The 24798-nt window shown below is 48.3% G+C and overlaps 2 protein-coding genes across 3 annotated transcripts; one reads left to right on the forward strand and one right to left on the reverse strand.

The window, feature by feature from the left end:
• Nucleotides 1-45: 45 nt before the first annotated feature.
• On the forward strand, nt 46-8518 carry GEMIN4 (gem nuclear organelle associated protein 4). 2 transcript variants are annotated; one of them, XM_068530115.1, is made up of 2 exons: nt 46-1839; nt 5161-8518. In XM_068530115.1, the coding sequence occupies exon 2, from the start codon at nt 5184-5186 to the stop codon at nt 8328-8330; it is 3147 nt and encodes a 1048-aa protein (XP_068386216.1). In that variant the 5' UTR covers nt 46-1839; nt 5161-5183; the 3' UTR covers nt 8331-8518. The 2 variants fall into 2 exon arrangements, with proteins under 2 accessions (XP_068386216.1, XP_068386215.1); XM_068530114.1 differs by lacking the exon at nt 46-1839 and adding an exon at nt 2120-2395.
• Nucleotides 8519-9369: 851 nt separating this feature from the next.
• Nucleotides 9370-18394, reverse strand: TLCD3A (TLC domain containing 3A). The gene is made up of 5 exons (XM_068530120.1): nt 18155-18394; nt 17622-17705; nt 13504-13708; nt 11947-12042; nt 9370-11494 (listed from the first exon to the last, which is right to left on the reverse strand). Exons 1-5 carry the CDS (start codon nt 18274-18276, stop codon nt 11225-11227), a joined length of 777 nt encoding a protein of 258 aa, XP_068386221.1. The 5' UTR covers nt 18277-18394; the 3' UTR covers nt 9370-11224.
• Between the last annotated feature and the right edge of the window lie 6404 nt (nt 18395-24798).

Below are 24798 nucleotides of genomic sequence, written 5' to 3' on the forward strand. Positions count from 1 at the left end.
TCTAATGTGTTATGTTGCTACACACCTGGCTCTGTGCTAGTTTCTCTCTCTCTCTCTCTCTCTCTATATATATATATATATTTTTTTTTTCTCTTTCTTTTAATCCTCGTAAGAAGAGACCATGTTAGATTTTTAGTGATGGATTAGATGATTTCTTCAGCATGAAAATCTTTTTTTTAATATTTTCTTGTTTTCTATTTGATTCTGCAGAACAAATCAATTTTAATCACTGGAAATAGAATTAAGTTGGGCATAGTTATTATGAAATGTTTTTTGAAATTATGCTTCTGAAATCAAGCTGTTACAACCAACCTGTAAAACTCATTATTTAAAGTGGTGGCCAGGTTCAAACTATAGGGAAGAAACTGATGAAATTGGAAAGGATTGACTCAGAAGATACCAGTTCCTGTACAATATACATGAAATTACTTGTAAATCATAGCCTCTGCTGTTCTCCCTTGCTGGCAGGGTAGGGTATGGAAATTTCAGAGTGAGTTTCAGCTCACCTTCTGATAGGGCTATCTTACCTTCACTGAGAGGAAAAAATTCTTTCCCAGCTCCACAGCACTTTTCATTCCACTTAAATTATCTTAGGGAAGCAATTGTGAGTTTCAAAGCAAATCAAGCTATGTTCCTCCTCTAGACAGTTGGTTCACTTTTTTTTTTCTATGCATGGGGAAATTATTATATGAATTTTGAATAATCAAGTAAATGCCTCTGTCTTCTTTAGACTATGATTTGTTAATTCTCAGATTTTCTAATTAATTAATTAGATTATTAATTCTTGATGTTTATCTCTGGTAATACTGAAAAGAAACTGTACTTTTCTTTTCTCCTGAAAAGAAACTGTACTTCCCCCACTGTATTAGGCTGTTGTGATGTGGCCTTTGTTTTTTTTTTGGCCGTGCTGCACAGCATGTGGGATCTTAGTTCCCTGACCGGGGATTGAACACTCGCCCCCTGCATTGCAGGGCGGAGTCTTAACCACTAGACCGCCAGGGAAGTCCCTGATGTGGCCTTCTAAGTTTGTTACAGTAAAATAAGTGGTTTATGTAAGTACTAAACACATGTCAGATTCCTCTTTATCTGTTTATCTTATGTTGCAACATACCCCCAATTTTTCTCTTAAATGTACAGCTATACATGAGAGAACTGAATGCTGTTTATCTACCTGGGACATTTTAGCTTCATGATATCAGCCCCCTTTTATTTCTCTCATTGCCTGTCATTTTTCCTTTGTTGCAGTCTTTAATATTTTATTCATCCTAAAACCATTTACTGTACCACTTTGGCCTTTTATCAAGCAATCCAAAAGTTTACCTCTGCACAGGGCAGCTAGTAATTTTAAACCAAAAGTTACTACTTTCCCATCTCTGGGAATGGTATAATCAGCTACAAAACAAGGTTTAAAGATAGTTTTGCCCAAGGTGGTGTTTTTAAGCAGATGAAGTTGCGAAGTTCCTCAGTTTCTCCAGAGTTGTGTTTTCAGAGTAGTCAGTTTGTTTTTCGACTTGAGGGGTTGTGGTCCTAGCATATTAAGTTGAAGTTCAAATATCTCTTGGGTTTAAATCCAGAGAGATTTAGAATGCCTGTGTTGTGGAGTTCTAGGTTAGCCTGGAAAGTTAGTATGAAATCCATGTTTGTCTGACATCTGAGTGGAATTATTAAAGCCAGGGACATTTAGTGCTCCTAGATGTGACTTTCTGCCCATCTCACCTGTCCCACAATGTCCTTGTGATTCGGAGAGTTTCAGGAGGACTCCCCGTCGGCCACTGAAATTTATGGTTAAGAGTTGATGGGAAGAGACCCGCTGCGGGGGAGGAAGCCTCTCAGGGAGCGGTGAGTCCATGCGGGTTAGTGGGCAGCCTGGGTAGGGGCATTCAGTGAGGGTGAACTGTGGCGGGGGTGTGAGGAATCGGGGATTACTGGGTGCGGGAGAATGCGGGGCCAGGGACGGAGCTAATAGGTAGGACAGACTGGGGCCCAGGAAGCAGGGAACTGCCGAGACGCGCGGCCGAGCGGAGCCTGGGCTGGGAGGGGGCGGTCGTTTGGGGCCTGGGCCCCGGGGAGAGGGAGGGGCGGGGCACGCTGTGGGATGGAGGCGCGGCTACCTGCCTGTTGCCTAGTTAGAGGCCTCGAGCTGATAGGGGGAGCTGTGGGCCTGGCGGTCCCGACGCCGCGGGCGCTTAGGCGGGACCGCGCGTGCGCGCAGAGCGGCGGAGGTATACTGGGGTCCGCGCAGAGCCCGAGCTGAGACTGAGGACGGGGGCCGAGGCGCCGCCCATTGTCCCGCCCCCCGGGGCCGCCCATTGTGCCGTGACGCTTGCACCACCCTCGCGGCCTGGCGGGGGAGGGGCGACCCGCGCCGCAGCCAGCGTCGCCGCCATGGATCTAGGTGGGTGTTCGGCTCCCCTCGGCTCGCGTGGGCCGCGTTCCGCAACCGGCGACCAGGCAGTGCTGAGCGGGCCCGGGCTGAGGGAGACCTCCGGGACGGGGAGGGTGTTGGGAGGGCGGGGGTGTCCTGGAGACCGGGGGTCGGGGGGGGCCGGGCTCTAGCCCGCCGCCGTTTCGCTCGCCTCTTGTCGGCTCCAGGCCCCTTTCCACGTGAAGAGGCCAGCGGATGTGAAGTTAGCGTTCGCGAGAGTGGACAGGTTCGGGCACGTGCTTTGGAAAAGGCCGGGCTCCGGCGGCGCCCCGGGGAATCCCGTATCCCCAACGATCTCATTTATTGAACGTCTACTAAGTTCTTGAGCAAGCGTCTGACGCTCTTGAGGTCCTCGTGGATAAACGGGGATGATAATACCGTATCAGCCTCACAGTTTGGGGGAGTTTTCACTGAGGTCACGTGTGTACAGTGTCGAGTCCGGTGCCTTGGGCAGGGCTAGCGTTCTTCAGACCAGCAGTTGTGGGCACGGGTTGCAGCAGCCGAGGTGGCACGTGCGTCTTGATTCTCCAGATGCCAGGTCTGGGAGAAGGGAGGGGAGAGCTGGTATAAATCGGCGGCTCCTTGCCCAGCCTCCCCCGCTGCTGGATGTGCTCTTAAGGGCATAAGACCAAGAGGCTGTTCTGGGACAGCTGGGGTGAGGCTCCCCAAGATGTGCCAGTATTAGTAGGCTGTTGAGAAATGTTCTGGTCCCTGTCCCCAGCCAGCTCGTCCGTGGTGGAAGGGTAGAGTTGGAAGAGTTTGGAGCCCTGCAGCTGTGGTGATCTCTGTCCCAGCCCACCGCTTTGTAGTTCTTACAACCTGAGCAAATTGTTTGAGTCTTAATGTTTCCATCTCTAAAACAGGAATGGTCCTCAAAAGGTTGATCTGACGATGAAAAGATACACATACCAACTAGCACAGTGCCTGGTACAGAGTAAGCGCTTAAACATAAGGAGCGGGCACTCACAAGCGCCAGTTAACCATTCGTGATAAAACGCTTGGGATTCGCCCAGCCATTAACTGCTTCTGGGACTTACTCCTTCAGGTGTCATGAGTATATACTTACTGTCTCTGGAAGGTGGGTCTCGGGGGCCAAACATCTCAGCTGAGCAGGTAGAGCAATCAAATTAAATGTACAGAGTCAGAAGGGAGCCTTTTGGGGGGCCCGGGGAGAGCAGCCTGAACCAGACAGAAGGGCCAGAACCCCCAGGGAGACCTCTCAGCAACCTGGCTCTTCCTGGGAGTCTGCCTCAGCCACTGGGCACCAGGATGGATCGCCTTCACCAGTGGGTTGCACAGGAGTGCTGTTCCCGAGGAAGGGGCAGGAGAGTCTCCTGGCCCATGAAAATGGGGAAATTGTGTTCTTGGGGGCCTGAGGGACTGAGGAAGGGGCCCTGGGAAAAGGGAGAGGAGTCAGGAACATTGAAGAGTGAGCAATGTTTGTACGATGATTTAGTTTCTGGGCCAAAGGAAATATACCTAAGAAAGACCTGTGTCCTGTTTCTGAGCTGGAGAATAGGGACGAGATTCTGGTCCTGGCAACAGTGGAAAGGTTTGGGAGAACCAGCGTTTATCGAGCACTTAGGCTCTTTGTAGCCTGATTCTTAATTGTTATATCTTACTTAACCCTCAACAGCCCTGGGAGATGGGATTGGAAGCCAACAGTGGGTGTGGACCCAATGCCAAGGGCTTGACTGTATGTATTAGTTGATCCTGACGGTCATAATGTGAAGTCTGTATTATCCCCACGTATGCAGAACGGAAGTTCAGAGAAGTAATCTGTCCAAGATCACACCACTTTTAAATGGCTGAGCTAGGATTTAAACCCATGTCTAATTAAACATCCCAAGATGCCCTCCTTGCTAAGTCTATGTCAACTCAGGGCTCACTGAAGAAGGACTTTTCTGAATCTAGTACAGAATTTTTTTCTATCTACTTCTTGGCTTCTACCAGAGAACCAGGACCATTAGTAGCTTATTCTCTTTGATGGAAAGAGCTGTGGGAATTGAACTGTTTCCCCAAAAGGCAGAACGTTTGAAATCTGTTTCCAAGACAAGGCTTTAAGAGAAAAAAGAGAAGCAGGGCTTGTCTGAGTGCTGCTGTGCAGGCAGTCCTGGTCCATGCCCTTCCTAGTCTGTATCGTTACTTAGAAGCTCAATTGTCAAGTCCTGCCGTCTGTACTTGGTGGCCGCTGTAGTTTGGTACTGCCCTTGCGCTCTTTCTCCTTCTCTCTCTCAGCCAGCCCTTCTTCCCCAAATCTTCTGCGGGCCCATCCTTTGCTGGAGGGCCTTGCCTCTGGGCAGGCTCCTCCCTGAGTCACATTTCAAGGTTGACTTTCCTCCTGAGCTTCAGCCCCGTGTTTCCATTGCTGGAGGACGTTTCTACCTTAATGTTCTACCTCAAACTCCAAATGACCAAAACGTATCAGTGTTCCTTCCAAGCACATCTCTCGTCTTCCCTGTTTGCAGTAGTGCCCATTGTCTTCCCAGTTCCAGGCTAGAGAGCTTGGGAGTCCTTTTTTATTCCTCAGGTTAATCCTTTGACTTCAGCTCTGCAGCAGGTCCTAGAACCATCCCTTCTTCCCCCTCTCCCACTGATTTCATTCAGAACCCTTTTCATCTCTAACCCTAATAATGATAGCCCGCTGACCAACTGCTGCCTCTCCCTCTAACCTCTGCTTGCTGTTCTGAAAATTTTTCACCACATTCTATCCTATTGGACTTCTGTCTGTGCAGGACCTTTGAATATCTGTGAAGAAATGACTGTTCTGCATGGGGGCTTCTTGCTGGCCGAGCAGCTGTTCCGCCCCAAAACACTGGCAGAATTGACCAAGTCTGACTGGGAGCATGTCGGGCAGCCGATTGTGGAGGCCCTGAGGGAGATCTCCTCTGCCGCCGCCTGCTCCCAGCCCTTCGCCTGGAAGAAGAAAGCTCTGATCATCATCTGGGCCAAGGCTCTGCAGCCCTACCCTATCACACCTTCTGACACTGAAACCCTGTGGCAGGAAGATGTGTTCTTCTCCGTGGGCAACATGATTCCCACCATCAATCACACGGTGCTCTTTGAGCTGCTCAAGTCCCTGGAAGCTTCCGGACTCTTTATCCAGCTCCTGATGGCCTTGCCCACCACTGTCTGCCGTGCAGAACTAGAGCGCTTTCTGGAGCACATGACTATCGACACTTCTTCAAAGGATGTGGCCTTCTTCCTCGACGTCTGGTGGGAAATGATGAAGCACAAGGGCAATCAGCAGGACCCCCTGCTCTCCCAGTTCCGGACAATGGCCCATAAGTACCTGTCCTCTTCAGATGAGTTCTCCCACCCTCCAAAGAGGTTTAAGTCTGACCCGGATGTGTGTCCTACCATGCCGCTGCTGGCCATGCTGCTCACTGGGCTGAAGCAAATCCAGGATAGGATCCGGTGCCCTGGGATGAGGTGCTGCGCCTTGGCCAACTTGGCTGACATGCTGACCGTGTTTGCACTGATGGAGGACGACCCCCAGGAAGTGTCCGCCACTGTGTATCTAGACAAACTGGCCACGGTGATCTCCGTGTGGAACTCGGACACCCAGAACCCATATCACCAGCAGGCACTGGCAGAGAAGGTGAAGGAGGCAGAGCGGGACATCAGCCTGACCTCACTGGCCAGGCTGCCGAGCGAGACGATCCTTGTGGGGTTCGAGTCCCTGCACAGCCTGCTGCGGGAGTGGCGGGAGGAGCTGCAGGCCACGCTCAGCGGCAGCCAGGGGACGAGCTACGACAGCTACCGGCTGTGCGACAGCCTGACCTCCTTCAGCCAGCACCTGAAGCTCTACCTGGACACCACTAGCCTGTCCAAGGAAGAGAGGCAGGTGGCCTCTGAGCTGGCGGAGTGCGTGGGGGACTTCCTGAGGGACACGAACAGGGTGCTGAAGAACAAGGGCTTCGAGAAGGACATCACTGCCTCCATCGCCATGGCCATCATCGAGCAGAAGATGGACCGGCACATGGAAATGTGCTACATTTTCGCTTCTGAGAGGAAGTGGGCCTTCTCGGATGAGTGGCTGGCCTGCCTGGCCAACAGCCGGGCTCTCTTCCGGGAGCCTGGCCTGGTGTTAAAGCTGCTGGAAGCAGTGATGGACGTCAGCGCGACAGACAGGGCTGTCCTCAGACCCCAGATCAAACAGGTCATCAACTTGATCCTGGAGTGTCATGCACACCTCTCGCTGCCAGATAAAAATAAAGTCCTCTCGGGCGTCCTGCTCTCCTGGGGGCGCAAGGGCCTCTCTGAGAAGTTGTTGGGTCACTTGGAGGGGTTTCAGGAAGACCTCAACACGACTTTTAACCAGCTCGCGCAGAGCGCTTCTGAACAGGGCTTGGCCAAGGCCATCGCTTCTGTGGCCCGCCTAGTCATTCTGCACCCAGAGAGCACGGTGAAGAAAGTGTGCAGCATGGCCGTGGTCAACCTTGGCACCCACAGGTTCCTGGCTCAGATTCTCACCGCCTTCCCCGCCCTCAGGTTCACGGAAGAGCAGGGTCCAAATCCCTCCACCACGTTCGTGGTGTCCTGCCTCAAAGAAACAGTCTGGACAAAGTTCTCTACACCCAGGGAAGAGAAGCAGTTTCTGGAGCTCCTGAGATGCCTGGTGAGTCCTGTGAAGCCCCAAGGGATTCCAGTCGCTGCTCTTCTCGAGCCAGATGAGGTGCTAAAGGAATTCGTCCTGCCTTTCCTGATGCTCGATGTCAAAGAGGTGGACCTCAGTCTGAGGATCTTCATCCAGACTCTGGAAGCAAACACGTGTCTAGAGGAATACTGGCTGCAGACCTGCTCTCCGTTCCCACTCATCTTCAGCCTGTGCCAGCTCCTGGATGGCTTCAGCAGATACTGGCAGCTCCCCAGGGAGAAGCGCTGCCTCTCCCTGGACGGGAAGGACCTGGTGATCCACATCCTGGAGCGCCTCTGTGAGGTGGTGTCGGCTAACGCCGAGAACTTCTCCCCGGACACCTGGGTCAAGTCCCTGTCCTGGCTCCACCGGAAGCTGGAGCTGCTGGACTGGACTGTGGGCCTGAGGCTGCAGAGCTTCTTTGGGGGCCACTTCAAGTGTGAGGTGCCAACCACGCTCTTCGAGATCTGTAAGCTTTCTGAGGACAAGTGGACCTGCCAGGCCCACCCCAGGTATGGGCCCGGCACGGGCCTCCTGGCCTGGATGGAGTGCTCCTCCATCTCCAGTGGCATCTCTGAGCAGATGCTCGCCCTGCTGGTGGTGGATGTGGGCAACCCTGAGGAGGTCAGGTTGTTCAGCAAGGGCTTCCTGGTGGCCCTGGTGCAGCTCATGCCGTGGTGCAGCCCCCAGGAGTGGCAGTGCCTTCACCAGCTGACCAGGAGACTGTTGGAGACGCAGCTCCTGCATGTCCCCTACAGCCTGGAGTATATTCAGTTTGTCCCTCTGCTCAACCTGAAGCCCTTTGCCCAGGAGCTCCAACTCTCCGTACTCTTGCTGAGAGCTTTCCAGTTTCTCTGCAGCCAGAGTTGCCATGACTGGCTCCCTGTGGAAGGCTGGAGCCATGTGGTCAAGCTCCTCTGCAACAGCCTGACGAACCTCCTGGACTCCGTTCGGTTGACACAGTCAGTTGGCCCTTGGGCCCAAGGACAAGAGCAGGACCTGACCCAGGAAACCCTGTTTTTTTACACCCAGGTGTTCTGTCACGTTCTGCACATCATGGCCATGCTCCACCAGGAGGTGTGTGAACCACTGTATGTTTTGGCCTTGGAGATCCTCACCTGCTACGAAACCCTGAGCAAGACCAACCCTTCGGTCAGCTCCTTGCTCCAGAAAGTAAATGAGCAGCACTTCTTAAAGTCCATCGCTGAGAACGTTAGCCCCGAGGAGCGGCGCCAGACCCTCCTGCAGAAGATCAGCAACTTCTGACCTTCGTGGGTCAGAAAACAGCTGGGCCTCAACTTGGCCGGGTCTACGGGGGCTACAGCTGAAAAACACAAATGTTTCGGTTATGTGAAATTGTACACAAGCCCAAAAATCTGACAACACTGTAAAGAAAATAGTTTCTTAGGTATTTGTAACATACAAATTGTAATAAAATTCTCTTTTAAGTTTTATCTTGCCTCTTTTGAGACTTTCTTATCAATAGTCTAGGCTCATCAGTACACTCTGAAATTGGGCTCAGCCGGTCTTGAAGATCAAGTCAAGCCGGGAGGAACACGTTCATCACTGGACTTCTCCACCCTAGAATTTGGCAAATAAGTCTAAAGGTGAAACCACCCAAGTGGACAGATTACAAGGTACGTGTGTTCTGTTGCACTGAAACTCTCTTTAAGAGTCATTTCGCAGTATCTTGGAAAGGGCAGGAACTAGGAAAAGGACTCTTTTCTGCTACCAATTGGCCATGTGATTTGTGTGCCCACAAGGCCTGCAACCAGTGTAAAAGGAGAGGGTTGGACCAAGAACATTAAATGTTGGGTGGGCGGGAGGGAGGTCAGTGACCTCAGGAAAATGGGTCTCTTCTGAATCGAGGACTTCTGCCCCACAGTGTTAACTCTGTCCATTCAGTGCATCTCAAAGGGGCTGTGCTGATACTGTCTGGTAACCACAGCAGAGATGTGTTTAAAGGATGGGTGTAATTATCTTCTGTCTGGGTGGGTTGTCGTGGGTTGGTTGGTTTGTTTTTCTGTTTGCTTTATTTATCTATTGGGTCTTAGTGTGGCAAGTGGGCTCCTTAGTCGTGACTCGCCGGCTGTTTTAGTTGCGGCATGCGAACTCAGTTGTGACATGCATGTGGGATCTAGATCCCTGGCCAGGGATCGAACCCGGGCCCCCTGCACTGGGAGCATGGCGTCTTAACCACCGCACCACCAGGGAAGTTCCGGTTGTCACCGTTTTGAAGAACATGTGGGAGCAGGGAATGGTGTGTGCAAATGCGTGCCCAGGATATATTCCAGAACCATGAGGACTCGTTAGTGAAGTGTTTAATTGGGAGGCAAGGAAGGACAGCTCCATACCCCCCATCACAGTAAGGCAGTATTCAAGTTCCCTCCCCGCCACCTAAAGTGGGCTGGCTCTGTCTGCGGCCTACAATTGGGTTTCCAGCCTCCTGACTCCTAGTTGGGATTCACCTGGGAAGAGAAGAAAGGGCCTAAAGTTACGTGACTGCTGGGCTAGAACTCTAGAACTCTGCAGTGTACTCTTGGCACCGTGAATTACAGAAACATGTTAGAGTGAGGTATGAGCTAGGCTCTGCTGGAGGCTGAACGCATTCACACACCCCCTTCCCCTGCAACAGCCCACCTCTGCCAGTTACACGGAGAAGAACACAGAACAGAAACAGTAGCACACAGCGGCCATTCAAGTTGGTCACAGGACAGGTCTTACCAGAAGTCGGCATGGATATATTTCACAAATGAGAATAAGTTCAAAAATATTAGTGCAATTTAGTCACCACAGGGGTGATTTATAAAGATATACTGATAGTAAACAAAACGGTAAAAAAAAAAAAATTAACAGCATTTTGTTTTTTAAATGGCACCCATGAAAGACTGAAATAGTCAAAATATGAGACACTGTTACACACTCAGTACTTTAAAAGTTCACAGACAACAGTGAATTAAAAGGCACTTTTAAAAATCTAGTTTTTCACTACTGCTTGGGAAAAAACTTCATGGTAGCAGTTTCTAAAACCCATCCTTGTCGTTCAGGAACAATTAGTGTTGGCACCAGAGGATCCTATTTGTAAATGGTGGGTGAAGGAGTCAGTCCACAGAACATAATTTGGCCAGGGCTGACTTCCACTCTTGCTCTCCAGCCTTCTGTGGCTAAATGGCAGTTAAGTCAGATAGGAACAGACTTTGGACCACAAGCTCTGGCTTATCAGGAGGCAGTCTAGATGAGAGATCTCATGGTTTCGAATACAGCAGTCCGTTCTGCTTCATAGGAAAAGGACAATGTCAAGGAGTGGGGTTACCCAGAGAATAGCTCGGTAGCCATCATTTCACTTTACCCCTATAGTTTTTAATAAGAGCATCCTGTGTATGTGGATATGGGGAAAGCTGGGATTGAGGGACATGCTAAAAAGGGAATAGTATCTGTGACTGTTGACAGCAAGCTCACAAGTTTGACACTGGTCTAGCCAAGTCAGCCTGCAGAGGTGCTGACCTGTTGGCCTTCCTACCTACTCAGGTGCTTCAGGTTCCCATCCCTGCCACCTACCCGACCCCGCCAGTGAGACTTCTGACCAGACGTCGGTAGACAGGAGAATTCAATGTTGGCACATGGATGAAAGGATGAGGCAAAGGACCAACAGGTTATCTAGTAAACAATAAAAAAACTACCTACCCACAACGATTTTCCCAGGCCAACATCACAAGAACCAAGTCATCACTTGCTTCTGCTGGCCCAGTATGTGTGGACACACCCTGAGTGGCTGGAAAGGTGGGGAGCCGCCAATACGAAGAGCAGGCAGGTGCCCAGCTCCTTATCTCCTTGGTCCACCTATCTCCACACCCCGTGCTTCTACCTCCAGAGCCCTTGAGATAAGACCCAGGGAAGGATCCTTGGGCTTCGCATTAAAACCACCTTGCTGCCAGTGGAGGTCTGAGGGGATCCAATAGTTGTTACTAAGAAAAAAGTGCTTTTGCAAAAGGGGCAGGTTAGAAGCGGGAGGTGATTGATAGGAATATTCTTTAGAAAAACTCAAATCCCTCTGCTTATCAATACCCAAAAGGCTGAGGCCACCCAGGGCACAATCTGCAGTTTGGTCCACGGGAATACTGAGAGGAGGAGGCGCCCTCACTGCCTGACTCATGGAGCAATTAACCATCCTTTTTGGCTGGGGGAGCATCAAAGAGCCGGGCTGCCTTCTTGCACAGCAGAGAGAACCAGTAGATCTGGGGAGCGACGAGGAAGGCGTTGGCCACATTGCAGTAGAAAGGAATGTGGAACGGCACTTGGAGCAGGCGCAGTCCCTGCTGCTGGCCATAGGACCAGTACATGAAGGGGAAAAGGAGGATCCGACATAAGAAGAAGGTGGTCAGCGTGAGGATTCCGTTCACCTTGTACAGCAGGGTGTGCTGCTGCTTTAGCTGCAAAAGAGGGAAGGAGAACACAGGATCACTTTCAGGGAATGACTAGCCTGAGTCCCACAACGGACAGGCCAAGCGTCTCCTCTTCCGACACTTGTAGAAAAGATGATTGAACACTGCCGTATTTGTATATGCATAGAGCCTCACATTGTTTCCAACAGTGATGTGAAATTTGATCTAAGCCACCCAGCTGACAGGAGCACAGGAATGGTGGGTTAGAGAAACTCTGTGGCCAGGAAAAATATATATGAAGAACTGGATCAAATTTGAATCAAATGTACAATTTTTCAATCCCACTGGCTCGAAAGACCAACTGACCTTTAAGTCTGTTCAAGGGTCTCCTACCCCACTATTGGTAGCACTAAAGGAGTTTCTCCAAACCCTCCTAATCTGCCAAGGAGAAGCAGAGTCTGTTCCCTCGGCACTCTTTCTGCCACTCCTTTCATACGTGCCTGAATCAGAACTCTGCCCAGCGACACAAACGGAGTACTCAGTTCTGCCGTGAAGATGCAGCCAACAAAGAAGTCCCCAGGCTCTCCCCTAAGCCTCTGCAGAGGAAAAGAGGAAAAAGGGAAGTAAGTAATGGAGGTTAAGGAACCACCGGAAGGAAAATTCTAACTAGGGCTATTGAAAAGGGTAACCCTGAGCAACATGCAGGGAAATGGAAGTGCTAAACGTGCCAGTGCAGACCAGTTCACACTGTGCGGCCTCCATAGCAGTGGCGCTTGGAATCCTCATGGTCCAGAGGCAACTGCATCACACACTGAGCTTTCTCTAGAATTTCAGTGTCAGCCAAAAGGAACTCTGCAGCCCACTTTTGGGTATCCAACTTAGTCATGCCAAGGGCACTTAAGCCAGTTCAGTTCCACGAAATATGCACCAGGCCCCATGCCTGATGTTAGGGTCCCAACACAATCAAGAGAGACTTATTAAAGAATGTCATGCACTCTACCTCTTCTTTTATCCTTTCAAGAAAGCAGTATAGGGAATTCCCTGGCGGTCGAGTGGTTGGGACTCGGCACTTTTGCTGCTGTGGCCCAGCTTCGATCCCTGGCTGGGGAACTAAGATCCCACAAACCACGAGGCGCGGCCAAAAAAAAGAAAGAAAGCAGTATTGGGATAGCAGTTCTGTCTCTTAGTACCACCGAGTGAGGTACGTAAACTCATAGAGCCCCAGTTTCTTCATCTATGGTATAGGGCTAATAATTTCTAATTATCATTTCCAATTATTTCTAATAATTTCTAATCATTATTAGAAAGCAACAAATTTTTTTTTAAGATTTTTTTTTTTGATGTAGACCATTTTTAAAGTCTTTATTGAATTTGTCACAATATTGCTTCTGTTTTATGTTTTGGTTTTTTGGCCGTGAAGCATGTGGGATCTTAGCTCCCCGACCAGGGATCGAACCCGCACCCCCTGCGTTGGAAGGTGAAGTCCTAACCACTGGACCCCCAGGGAAGTCCCCAAGCTACAAGTTTTTAAATCAAGCACCTGTCACCTGGTAGGCACTTGGGAATTACTAGTCTCCCCTCTGCATTCCCATTTCTCTTCCTTGTTGGGTGAGTTTTTTTAATGGGGAAAAATGGATCTGGGGAGAAATTATGAGGCTGTTTGCTTTGAGAGTCTGTGCTTTTGTGACATCAGAATAATGCAAACAGCCCTCTCTGGGCACTATCAGAGCAAATAACCAGTTGATAGAGCTACTCTCATTTCTTTAAAACAATTTTTATGTTGTTTTGTATTATATATTGGTTTTATATTGTATGAACTAAAGGCAGAACCTTTGCCAAATGCTCGGGTATCACAGAGGGCTGGGGGATTGCCAGTAAAGAGGATCGCAGACATTTCAGATTTAATTCCTTTCTATACTGTGGCAGCAGCTGGCAGGAGGGCAGTGGGGGCAGCAGGAAAGGGGAAGAAAAGGGGGCAGTCAGACGGTTGGGACACCCAGTTCAACAGGAGAAACGAGTGGCTGAACCTACTGGTGCCTGTCCTGGGGGGCCATTACCTGTGCGACCGGCACAAGGACAAACAGAATAACTGCGTGGTGCGTGATCATGAGGCGGTTTTTACTGAGGAAGTTTCGAAAAATGGTGAGGGTATGTTTGCTGCTCTGGTCCCCGGTTCGGTACCATTCACAGAGGTACATGGCGTAGGAGTCATAGATCATGTATGGAATCAAAAACCAGACATACTCTCGGGCAAGCCAGTGCCTGAAAGAAAGCATATGGGTGGTCCAAGAAGCAATTATGGATATCAGTTATGAAGGCTCACAGCCAGCCTCTTCTTAAACACATCTGCATCAGCTTTGTACTTCATCAGCTGTTTTTACTCCAGATACTTTACAATGAACATGCTGAAGCTGACAAGGAGAGTGAACAACTTTCTCTAAATTACAGGGCAAACTCATAAGTGTCAAAGGTAGAAAGCAAGGATTCATTCAGCACCATGTGTTTCAGTGACTTGCCGTCACTATTTGCCTGGTTTAGCTACTCATTTGTAATGGATTTTCTGGTACTTTGTGATATAAGCTGACTTTGATACAGATATCTCTACCAGTGATTCAACAGACCCACCAAGAAACAGGTTTGGAAAGTGACCCAAATCCCAAACCCAGTATTTCCAGTTTAACCTACTCAGTTGCTCAATAGTTGGGGCACTACTCTTGCATCTGTTTGCAACCCCACTCTAGGGAGTTTCCAGGAAGTAACCCTGGCCACTTTCTCTACAATACTATGGCTAAACCCAGTTTCACTCATTAAGAAAAATATCTCTGGAAACGAGCCCAGAGCTCAAGGACTACCTTACAGTAAATAGATACCAAAAGAGAAGCTAAGACAAAAGACAATGTTCCCATTTACTTGTCCAAAGGGGTTGAATCAATATTTGCTGAGTCAAAATGATAGTTTATCACTGTCCCAGAGCAGATTAGAAGGGAAGTCTCTACAATTTCCAAAATTTTGTTCCCCAAATAGTCACTCTACAGAAAATATACATGAAAAAAAAAATCTAAATTGAAATTATGTACTATCCTGGGAAGGATTAGACTAAGTCAGCAAAGTTTTATCAAGCGCCCATGTGTTAGGTAGAAGAAACCATTTAGTTTTATGGTTCTCAAACTACCTGAACATCAGAATCGCCTGCAGTGCTTATAAAGGGCTCCACGCCTCAGAGACTACACATGGTGTGCCCAGGACCTCAAATCTGTATTTTTAACCTTTTCTTCATTTAACCTAAGGAGCCAGTCCACTGAACTGCAACATTGGGAATATAGAGTGCCATTCACATTTCTGTTCCTGAATGATTCCACACTTACCACAGCAAAACTAAATAACGAGTAAGCAGTGAAATAGGCAAACAAGTAATGGCAAACTTAATATACATTCAGGTAAATTAATTAGCCAAGTTCCAATGAGGCAAAAAGATGCAATATTTATTCTACTGCCCATCTGTGGTCTCCATCGCTTTCTTGAAGCAATTCCAAAGTAAAACAACTATGAAGAGCTATTAAAAACTCATCTGGGGCTTCCCTGGTGGGGCAGTGGTTAAGAATCCGCCTGCCAATGCAGGGGACACGGGTTCGAGCCCTGGTCCGGGAAGATCCCACAAGCCGCGGAGCAACTAGGCCCATGCGCCACAACTGCTGAGCCTGTGCTCTAGAGCCCACGTGCCACAACTACTGAAGCCCGTGTGCCATAACTGCTGAAGCCCGCGTGCCTAGAGCCTGTGCTCTGCAACGAGAGAAGCCACCACAATGAGAAGCCTGCACCCCGCAACAAAGAGTAGCCCCCGCTCACTGCAACTAGAGAAAGCCCGCGTGCAGCAGCGAAGACCCAATGCAGCCGAAAATTAAATAAATGAATAAATAAATAAATTTATAAAAACTCATCTGAAATATAACTGACCTCTCCCCTTGAGTGGAGCCTAGGGTTTTAAAATTTTGCACACAGCACCAATTCAATGAGATGCGAAATTGTGGCTGTTAGTTGAATTCCCTGAAGACTTACCAGCAAGCGATCTGGATTATAATCTTAGCTAGCACTAGCCTGGACCTTAACTTTTTTTATAAAATGAAGATAATTAAAAAAAAAAAAAAAGATAATAATCCTTGTCTTACTTTCCTGACAAAGTTATTGTGAAGATTAGAAAGTTAAAAGTATGAGAGTACTTTTATTATTATTATTATTTTTGGCCACACCACGCAGCTTGTGGGATCTTAGTTCCCAGACCAGGGATTGAACCCAGGTCCTCAGCAGTCAGAGCGGAGTCCTAACCACTGGACCGCCAGGTTCCTCTCAGTTCCCATTGAGAGTCCTTTTAAATGTAAAAAGTATCAGCACTTACTTAAATGTAAGTGCTAAGATCCCGCAAGACAGCGGTGTGGCCAAAAAAAAAAAAAAGGAAGCGCTTACATTGAGAAATTGCCTAGAGCTGTGTGACTCTGAGCCCTTGTACAGATCTGGGTCTCTTTAAGGAGCTGATGATATCCCTGGCCCCGCACCACACCCTGCAGATAGTTTGGGAAGATTCATAGACACCCCCTCCTACCTACAGACATTCTATATGAAGGCCTAAAATTAAAAGACATAGAATAGAAAAATATTTGGATGTACAGACTATAAACCCCAAAAAGCTTTTTTTTTTTTTTTTTCAGATGATTAGGTGCCTTTAGAGCATCCTTGTGCATCCATGTAAGTTGAGGGCACAGAAGGTGGTGTCTGTCTCTATTTTGCAAGCAGAGGATGAACCTAAGGCATAAAGATATACAAAAGGAGGACCCTAAAAGCCAAACTTAGATTTGCTACCATGCTCAAGCCACTAAGACACATGGCTTCTGAGGGGAGAACACAACCATGCTACAGAATTGAAAGTTAATTGTGTGCACACCTCTTCCTGAAATGTGTAGCAGCTGCCTGCTGTTTGCCCTCAAGTGCCGTGGGGCTGCATTTGTCTTAGCTTAATCTCTGCAAAGGAGGCAGGTTTCAAGTTTGACCTGACAAACTGGGGTCAGTCAGGGAGCTTGCTGCACCATCAGAAAATGCTCAATTAAAATAAAAATTGAACCCAGCTGAGAAAATGCTGTTAGTCTTTGGTGTATGCAATCAAAGTCACTTGACCTATCTTCTCTCAGCATCTACAATTCATCGCCAATAACTGGTTTTCTCTAAAAAAAAAAAAAAAAAAGGCAAAAGAAAAGCACGAAAATCGTGATGACAGGGTTAATCCCAAATAAGAGCCAGGCACTAAATTTGCAGGCCACAGTGAGATAGATGCCCCTCTCAGGCTCCCCTCCCATTCCATTCCCAACAGGTGAAAACCAGGACACTTAATAGAGTCAACATGAGAAAGGGATCAGGAAAGGCTATTAACTTTCCCTGCACATATGACAATTGCTCTTCAACTTAACTGTGAGGAGGAAAGGGTGATTCTAGGAAGACAGGTGAAAAGGATGGCTTTAAAAGGGGGTGGGGGGCACACCACTGTTACCCAGGTCTAAATACTATACAAAGTAGACCAGCCTGGTCGCTATGATTTGTTTCACTGAATGCACATTTCCTGTCCTGCCTGTGGACTGAACTTTCACACCCATTCGAGTCAGTTTTCTGAAAGCTCCAGAAAACTCTTCATCACCTTCATCTTTCAGAGGAAAGACAAGAGCAGTATTTGTAAGGAAAGGGGTGGTGGATTTGTTCCTTTCCATAGCAGGGCTCTGCTAACCACACATCCTATCTTGGCCAATGAATGCTCCACAGCAGAACCCCAGGGAGATCATTTAAAAGAACCAAAAGCCATACTTCCACTTTTGAATAATTTTCACATTTATCTATCGCATAAAGAACTTGGATCGTTGGACCACACTGTCCTCTAACACGCCACCTTAAATCAGACTCAGGCTCTGTCATGCCCTAGCATTTCTTCAGTTTACTTTGTCCTAAGCTGGCGATGCTGAAGGAGACGAGGAGAGGAGGAGGGAACTAGTTATGGTGCCCAAGTTTCACCCATTAATCAGCTGCCTGACGGCACATGCTGATAAAGAACTAGGACCCGTGAGCCACTCAAATGCGGAAGCTTCGAAAAAGTTCAGCGCCGTGATCTGTGTAGCTTTCACCTGGCAATAGATGTTACCTGTCGGTGATCACGTGGCTACAGGAGCGGATGATGATGATCCCAGACCCGGTGGCCAACACAGCCTGCACTGAAGAAACCAGCCTAACGTACGACAGAAAAGAGAAAAGGGGGGAGGGGGGACGGGAAGCGTGCTCAGTCCAGTCCTATGGACAGCATGAAGCCAGAACTCTTCAACCTGACTTCCCCAGGCCGAGAGGGCGCCGAGGAAAACGGTAGGGCCGCCGCCGCGCTCCCGACTCCCAAAGCAGCTGGCAGATGTCAGCAGCGGGGAGACGTCCCTCCCGGTCCTCATCAGCGTGGGCAGCCCCCCACCCTCCAGCCTGCTCCCGCTCCACCCTCCTCCGCCTCCCTCCCTCCGGGGGAAGGCTGCACAGGGTCCTCGGAGCGCTCCGGCCCGCGCCGTGGACTGGGCGAGGACCCGGGAGGCGGCCCCCTCGCTTCCTGTCGCCCCCCTTTTCCGCCCTGGGCTCGGCGTTGGGCGGGCGCAGCCGGGGCGCGTGGCCGGGCGGCGGCGCGGCCTCGCCCCGTACCTGGTGCTGATCAGCACGCAGTCGTTGTGGGTCCAGGCGGGCCGCGCGCGCCGCAGCCCCCAGGTGCAGAGCACGAAGAGCCCCGGGAAGAAGAGCGAGCCCCAGGCCAGCGGCAGCAGCATGGGTGCTCGGGCTCGGCCGCCTAGCTTGGCGCCCTCGGCGTGGCTCGGTCGGCTCCGCGCGCGCGGCTCCGGGACTGACGCGGCCCGCCCGCCCCTATTTCTACCCTCCGCCCCCCGCCCAGGCCCTGGCCCCGGCCCCGGCCCGCCGCGACTCCGGCAGCCGCCGGGCGCTAGTCCCGAGCCCGCGGCGCCACTCCCCGCGTGACCAGGCCGCGGACCGCGATAGGAGCGGGCCTGCCGGGCGGGGCGGGGTCTCGCCGCCACCGCCCCTGGGCCCCGAGGCTTCCCCTGGTTTCCCGGCCGGCGAGTAGGCGGCAGCGGGAGTTGCTGCCCGCCGGGCCGCGAGTGAGGGGACGCTGCGCCTCCGACCAGCGGCGCGCGAGTGGCCGCCGCCGGGCCGAGGCCGTGGAGGAAGCGCCGAGGCTCTCGGGGCTTCTGTTCCGTCACCGCGGACGCCTCCCCCTTCTTCGGGGACCCGCCTGGCTGACGAACTGCCCCGCACCTGCCCACCGGGCGAGGCGGGCGAGGCGGGCGGGTGGGCGAGGCCCTGAGGGGGCCAGGTAGGAAAAGGCTGCGGGTCTAGACCCCCGACTAGTAGGGTGGGGTGAGCCCGCGGGGCAGGGGCGTGGCCCGGCGCAAACAGGGCGGTGGGCGTCTCTCCCGGCGAAGGAAGGAGAGGGCGGGTGGACTTGAGGCCGTCTGCCCGCCTGACTTATCTATGAAGCACTCTCGCTTCCAAGTGGGAGGCTTAAGGAAATGGTCTTTCTGCCGGCCAGAGATGGCTTTTCCACGTCCTGCCAACCGCCGAAATTTCTCCAGAGGAGCATCGATCCAGCAGTTCTCTCTCCAGCCACACATCGAGGTGGAATCTCACGGCTGCAGACTTTCCGTGGTACTGCAGTACTGTCTCTAGGCTTTGGGTCAAGATGCTGTCCCGTCTTGGTGACTGTTTCGTTGTTGTTGTTGACAGCGTCGTCCTTACTTCAAAGTTCTCGGGCCAAATGCCCTGAACTTGGGTGGGCGGAATCGAATCATTTTCACTCAGCACCAGTCACATGGCACCAATACAGTAACTTCAGTATTACTGGCTTCTCTTCTCTTCGGACTTGCCAGAGTTTTACTTTGGTCTGTATCTTCCTCAGCTTACAAATGTGGGGGGAAAGACAATTCATTTATGTCTACAGCAATTGAAAGGTACTGTGCATCTCTTCAAATCACCATCATGCAAAATGCTAACCAAAGCCCCATAAGAGTACTTTGGAGCAGCTGGGCTCAGCCTCCCTGGGCCAGTTTCCTCATTTGTGAAATGAAGAAGCTGAATTACAAGTTCTCTTAGGTTCTTCCAGCTCAAAATTCTTAAGATTCTACGACTTTTATAAGGTAACAGATTATTTCTTTAAATGTCAATTAAATTTCTCTAACATGGCAGTTGCTGGTGTAGAAGCCGATGTAAACACAGCTTTTAACGTCTTCGTATATGTAGTTAAGGTGAGGGATTTAGGAAGCAACATTAAGGAAGCAGAAAACCCAAAGAAAAGTCTGATATTTCTTCCACTTAGGGCAACATCTCTAACTCCCAAATTCACCGGTAACACCCTTGGTGAAATGAGAAAGATACTTCAATTTGGTAGCAAGATATCTGGCAAATAAAAAGCTTTCTGTACATTCACGTTTGCATGAGGGTAAAGGACAGCTATCTTCCATTCTCTCCAGAACAACAAATCCTTCTGCATTGCAATTTCTACTCCCTACCCCTTTATCCCAGTCACCTCCAGCTCCAGCTTTTCCAGAGAGGGACAAGTGGTCACAAGTCCTCCCTGCCTTCTCTTCTTAAAGGGATCAGCAACGTGCATCAAGGATGCCAGTACTTTTCAGTGATGGGAATCAATCTACTCCCTATGCAAGAAGTCGTTTGTACAGCTCTTAAGGAGTCTATGAAATGAAAACAAAACAACAGATGTTTCATGCATAGAAAATAACCAGTAAAATCAGTTTCCAACACCATGCTCATGAAGTCACCAAAATGTTTAGGTTGAATCACCAGAAGGGCAACAAGCATAAAGTGAGCCCTGGCTTTTCAAGTGGGCAAACGATAAAGTCAAAAAGCATCAAGCTTTTTTTTTACACAAACTTCTACTCACCCTTCAGAAGTCTTGAGTCAAATGTTTCCTCCTGAAAGAAGGTTTCAATTTACCTGTCTCTCCAGGCAGGTTTATAAGTTCATTTTCTAAACTGCCTTTGCATTTGAGTAGTGAGCACGTTGGTTTTTATTTGTATGCGCTTTCCTTGAAACAGGACCATGTCGGGAATCCCCTGGCGGTCCAGTGGTTAGGACTAGGCGCTCTCACTGCCAGGCCCGGGTTCGATCCCTGGTTGGGGAACTAAGATCCTGCATGCCGTTTGGTGCGGCCAAAAACCCCCAAAAAAACAACAAAAAAAACCCCAGAATCTTTTTGTTCCGTTTCCTAAGTTATACCTGGCACATTGCAAGCGCTCAAGAAATGTTTGATACTTTTTAAAGCTAATGCTTATTGAGTACTTACTATGTGCCAGGTACTGGATCCAACATTTTGCATGAGTTATCTCATTGATTCCTCACGAAAAATCTGTTGTCCTCACTCTGTGTGAGTGAGTGTGTGTCTGCAAAATGAGACCCAAAGCAACTAAAATATTGCTAAGGTCACACTGCTGGTAGCAGAGTTGGGATTTGAATTCAGTATTTTCTGCCTTCAAGGTCAATGTGCTTAATGACTATTCTGCCTTCAAACTTGATAAGCAAGGAGAGAGTACATAATTCTTTTTCACAATGTGGTTTCTGATTAATAACCACTGTTCCTAATTGTTTACCCACAAATATAAATGTGTGGAGTGGAGTTTATGGGCTCTGATGCTGCTATTAACACCATTTTATATTTATATATAACTTTATAATTTTTCAAAGCACTTTACATATATTATCTCACTTGGTTCTTAAAATAACCCAGTGAGGTAGGTGAACATATTGTTTTCATTTTATAGATAAGGAAACTTGGATGCAAATGGTAAACTGAATTGCCACCCTACGAAGTGGCAAGTCTCAAATTAGGACCCTGGACTGCTGATTCATGTTCCAGGGTGATTTCAACTACTTCATGCTGTAGGGTTGGGATTTAAGGAGGTTTTGATTATGCTTCCTTTGTGGGTTTCAGGCGTGAGCTTGGGTTACTGGATGTTAAGACTTATTTACCAAATCAGAGTTACACCCCTTGAATGGGAATTAATAAAGCTCCCAGTTTGGGAGGGCTGTGGTGGGGTTTCTAGGTGGTTTCTTCTGCCACTGAGGTATATGATCCTGTTTTTTGGTCCCCATCTCTTCCATTCCTTTAGATCCCAATCTGGATACCATTAGGGGATAAGATACACGACTCTCCCCACGTCTGCTCCCTGGTTTCTCCAACCTTAAATTGAAAATTCCATATTTACTTGTAGAATGCTTTGAGAATACTCAAGTGAATATCATTAAGATATGTGATGTGTGGGCTGCTACCTTGCATCTATCAGAAAAAAGGTTGAGATTCACACATGAAACATCTTCACATCGAGCATCTGAACCGAAAGAGAACTTGGAGGTCTCCATCCACTCATCTACTTTAAAAGTCATAACAGAGAAAATGAAACACTTCTGAAATGAAAATTATTTTGTTTAGAACCAACCTCACTTCCTTTCTGCATTAGGGACAGGTGAAGCAGAAACAGAGCAGGAGCAAGGAGAAAAGGAGAAATGAAGTGATGGGAAGAGACATGGAGAGAAAGATACAGCACAGAAAGAAGATCCACCGGAAGAGACTGAGATAGATACAGGGAATAAAAAGGCCAAGGTACAGCCTTCAACACAGGAAAATAGGCATAGAGATACGGATCCAGAGATTGGAATTCACAACAAGCGAACAAGAGGAAAAGGGCTGTAAGACGTAGAGAAAGATGAAATGAGGCAGACAAAGAGAAAGAAAGTGATGGCCGTTAATGGAACATCACTCCCTTCGGGCTACCATCAGCAAAAGCCAGACAGCATTTCAAGGAGGCAGCTTGCTCTCAGGACTCAGAGTGTGGCCAGGAGGAAGTTAGCTGCCTTCCTTTTTTTTTCTCTTGTACTTTGCACTCAGTAACAACACCTGATCAACACCTTTCGCTGATACCTGCATTTGTGTTTCCCCTCCAGACTGAATGCTCCTGATGGGCAGGTGGGGCCTATCTATCCAGGAGGCAGCCATGGCATTCAGCTCCAGGGTTAGGAGTAGAGGACCTGAGTGCCCGTTTTGGCTCTGCTACTCAGAAGCTGTGTGACATGGAGAAAACTACCTACCCTTCCCTGTAAATGGGGGTTCCTCTACCTAACTCACAGGGTGGCTGTGAGAATTAGGTGAAATCTTTTCAAAAATACATGTAAACTATAGGCAGGGCAGGGACTTCCCTGGCGGTCCAGTGGTTAAGACTCCACGCTTCCACTGTAGGGGGCACAGGTTCGATCCCTGGACCAGGAACTAAGATCCCACATGACACTTGGCACAGACAAAAAAAAAAAAACAACAAAAAACTATATGCAGGGCAGAGGCCAGGGATTATTGTTCTTTCTCTTGGTATCCCCACGGCACAGTTACTTGCTGGTAAGCTTCTCAATAAACATCTATTGGGTTGAAGATGCCCTAGGCCTGCCTTAGCCAGCTTCCAGACTGCAGCTTCCTCAGTTTTATCCTGGACTATTTGCAATAGCAAACTGTGAGCGAAGCACAGTCACACCCAAGCACGTGGCTTCTGCAAACAGTGGCCACAGCTGCACACCACAGGAAAGTCTTTGCTTTTGTACACAGTGATAATGATCCCTGTCAATAAAAACCGTAATTTACACAAAGAGCTGATTATATAGTGCTTGCCTTTGTGTATTGCTCTATGTTTTTTCAAAGTCCTTTCACAAACGCGTTTCCTTTGCTATAAATGCAAAAATTTGCTTGTTTGCCGATGGCTACACCTAACTAAAAGTAGAGTGAGTCCTACAAGCTTAAAAAGTATTCAAGGACGTTGATCCATTAAGGAAATTACCTTTGAAATGAGTTAGAACCAGCAAATTGCTGTGAACAAATTCAGCTGCCTTCCTAAATCATCAGGTCAACAATTTTCAGTGTCTTCATGTCTCATAAGTAATTCCATAAAAGGTTGATTTTGCTTACTTTACTTAACTCATATGATTTCTTTCTTTTTTTTTTTTTTAGTTTTTTGGTCATAAAAGTAATACTTTAAAAAGTAAAACCTGTGCAATATGGAAAATAATAATCAAATAATGCCACCACTGAGAGATATTACTCTCAGATTATTAACATTTTAGTAGAATTCTTCCCAGTCTTCTTTATATGCATTTATTATATATTTCATTGAGATCATGCTTTAAATTAATTTTTAAAATTTATTTATTTATTTACTTTTGGCTGTGTTAGGTCTTTGTCACTGCTCCTGGGCTTTCTCTAGTTGCGGTGAGCGGGGACTACTCTTTGTTGTGGTGAGCAGACTTATCATTGCGGTGGCTTCTCTTGTTGTGGAGCACGGGCTCTAGGCGCGTGGGCTTCAGTAGTTGTGGCACGTGGGCTCAGTAGTCGTGGCTTGCAGGCTCTAGAGCGCAGGCTCAGTAGTTGTGGCGCACGGGCTTAGTTGCTCTGCGGCATATGGGATCTTCCCGGACCAGGGCTCAAACCCGAGTCCCCTGCATTGGCAGGTGGATTCTTAACCACTGCACCACCAGGGAACTCCCTTTAAATTAATTTTGAATATTAATATTTCACTTATCATAAGCATTTTCAATGTTAAGATTTTCACAAACCTCATTTTTTAATAAGTCAGAAGTGATTTGATATTTGAATTATTGTAGATTATCTTTCAAAGTGTGTTTTCACTGGTTTTGAAAGGAATTCTTGGTGTGAGAGCAGGTTTGTTCGTAGACACACCTTGGCACACAAACATAGACAATGCCTTCATCCTTTCTGGTAACTTTATCCTTAAAAATATTACGATTCTCATCCTTACTAGCACTCTCAGTTTCTGTTTTTAAAGTGGCATCATAATATCTATAGCAACCCAAGCTCCTATTTAAGTATCTAGTTTTTTCTTTTTATAGGCTGAGCTCTATTAACCTATGTAGTAAACTACAGTTATGTAGGCGCTTGGTACTTAAGAAATGAATGAAGGAAAAGCATTCCTGTGAAGCTAAGTCTGTAGTGTCTTGTGCCATGCACAGTCAATCTCAACGCCAAGAGTTAATTACAGCTCAGCAAGATTGTAGGTGAAAACTTAAATGCTGGAAACTAAGAACAATGCAGAAAACTAGCATTCAAAAAGATACATGCACCCCTATGTTCACAGCAGCACTATTCACAATAGCCAAGGCACGGAAACAACCTAAATGTTCATCGACAGATGAATGGATAAAGAAGATGTGGTACGTATATACAGTGGAATACTACTCAGTCATAAAAAAGAATGAAATAATGCCATTTG

This window comes from Eschrichtius robustus, chromosome 20 (genome assembly GCF_028021215.1).
Source record: "Eschrichtius robustus isolate mEscRob2 chromosome 20, mEscRob2.pri, whole genome shotgun sequence".
Lineage (NCBI taxonomy): Eukaryota > Metazoa > Chordata > Mammalia > Artiodactyla > Eschrichtiidae > Eschrichtius > Eschrichtius robustus.

Excerpts from the sequence above, each read along its gene's own strand:
- TLCD3A (XM_068530120.1), bottom strand. The coding sequence starts at position 18,276 with ATGCTGCTGCCGCTGGCCTGGGGCTCGCTCTTCTTCCCGGGGCTCTTC. Across the intron at positions 17,706-18,154 it reads TGCGTGCTGATCAGCACCAG|GCTGGTTTCTTCAGTGCAGG; the intron begins GTACGGGGCGAG and ends GTCGTACGTTAG. Across the intron at positions 11,495-11,946 it reads TGGGCAGAGTTCTGATTCAG|CTAAAGCAGCAGCACACCCT; the intron begins GCACGTATGAAA and ends CCTCTTTTGCAG.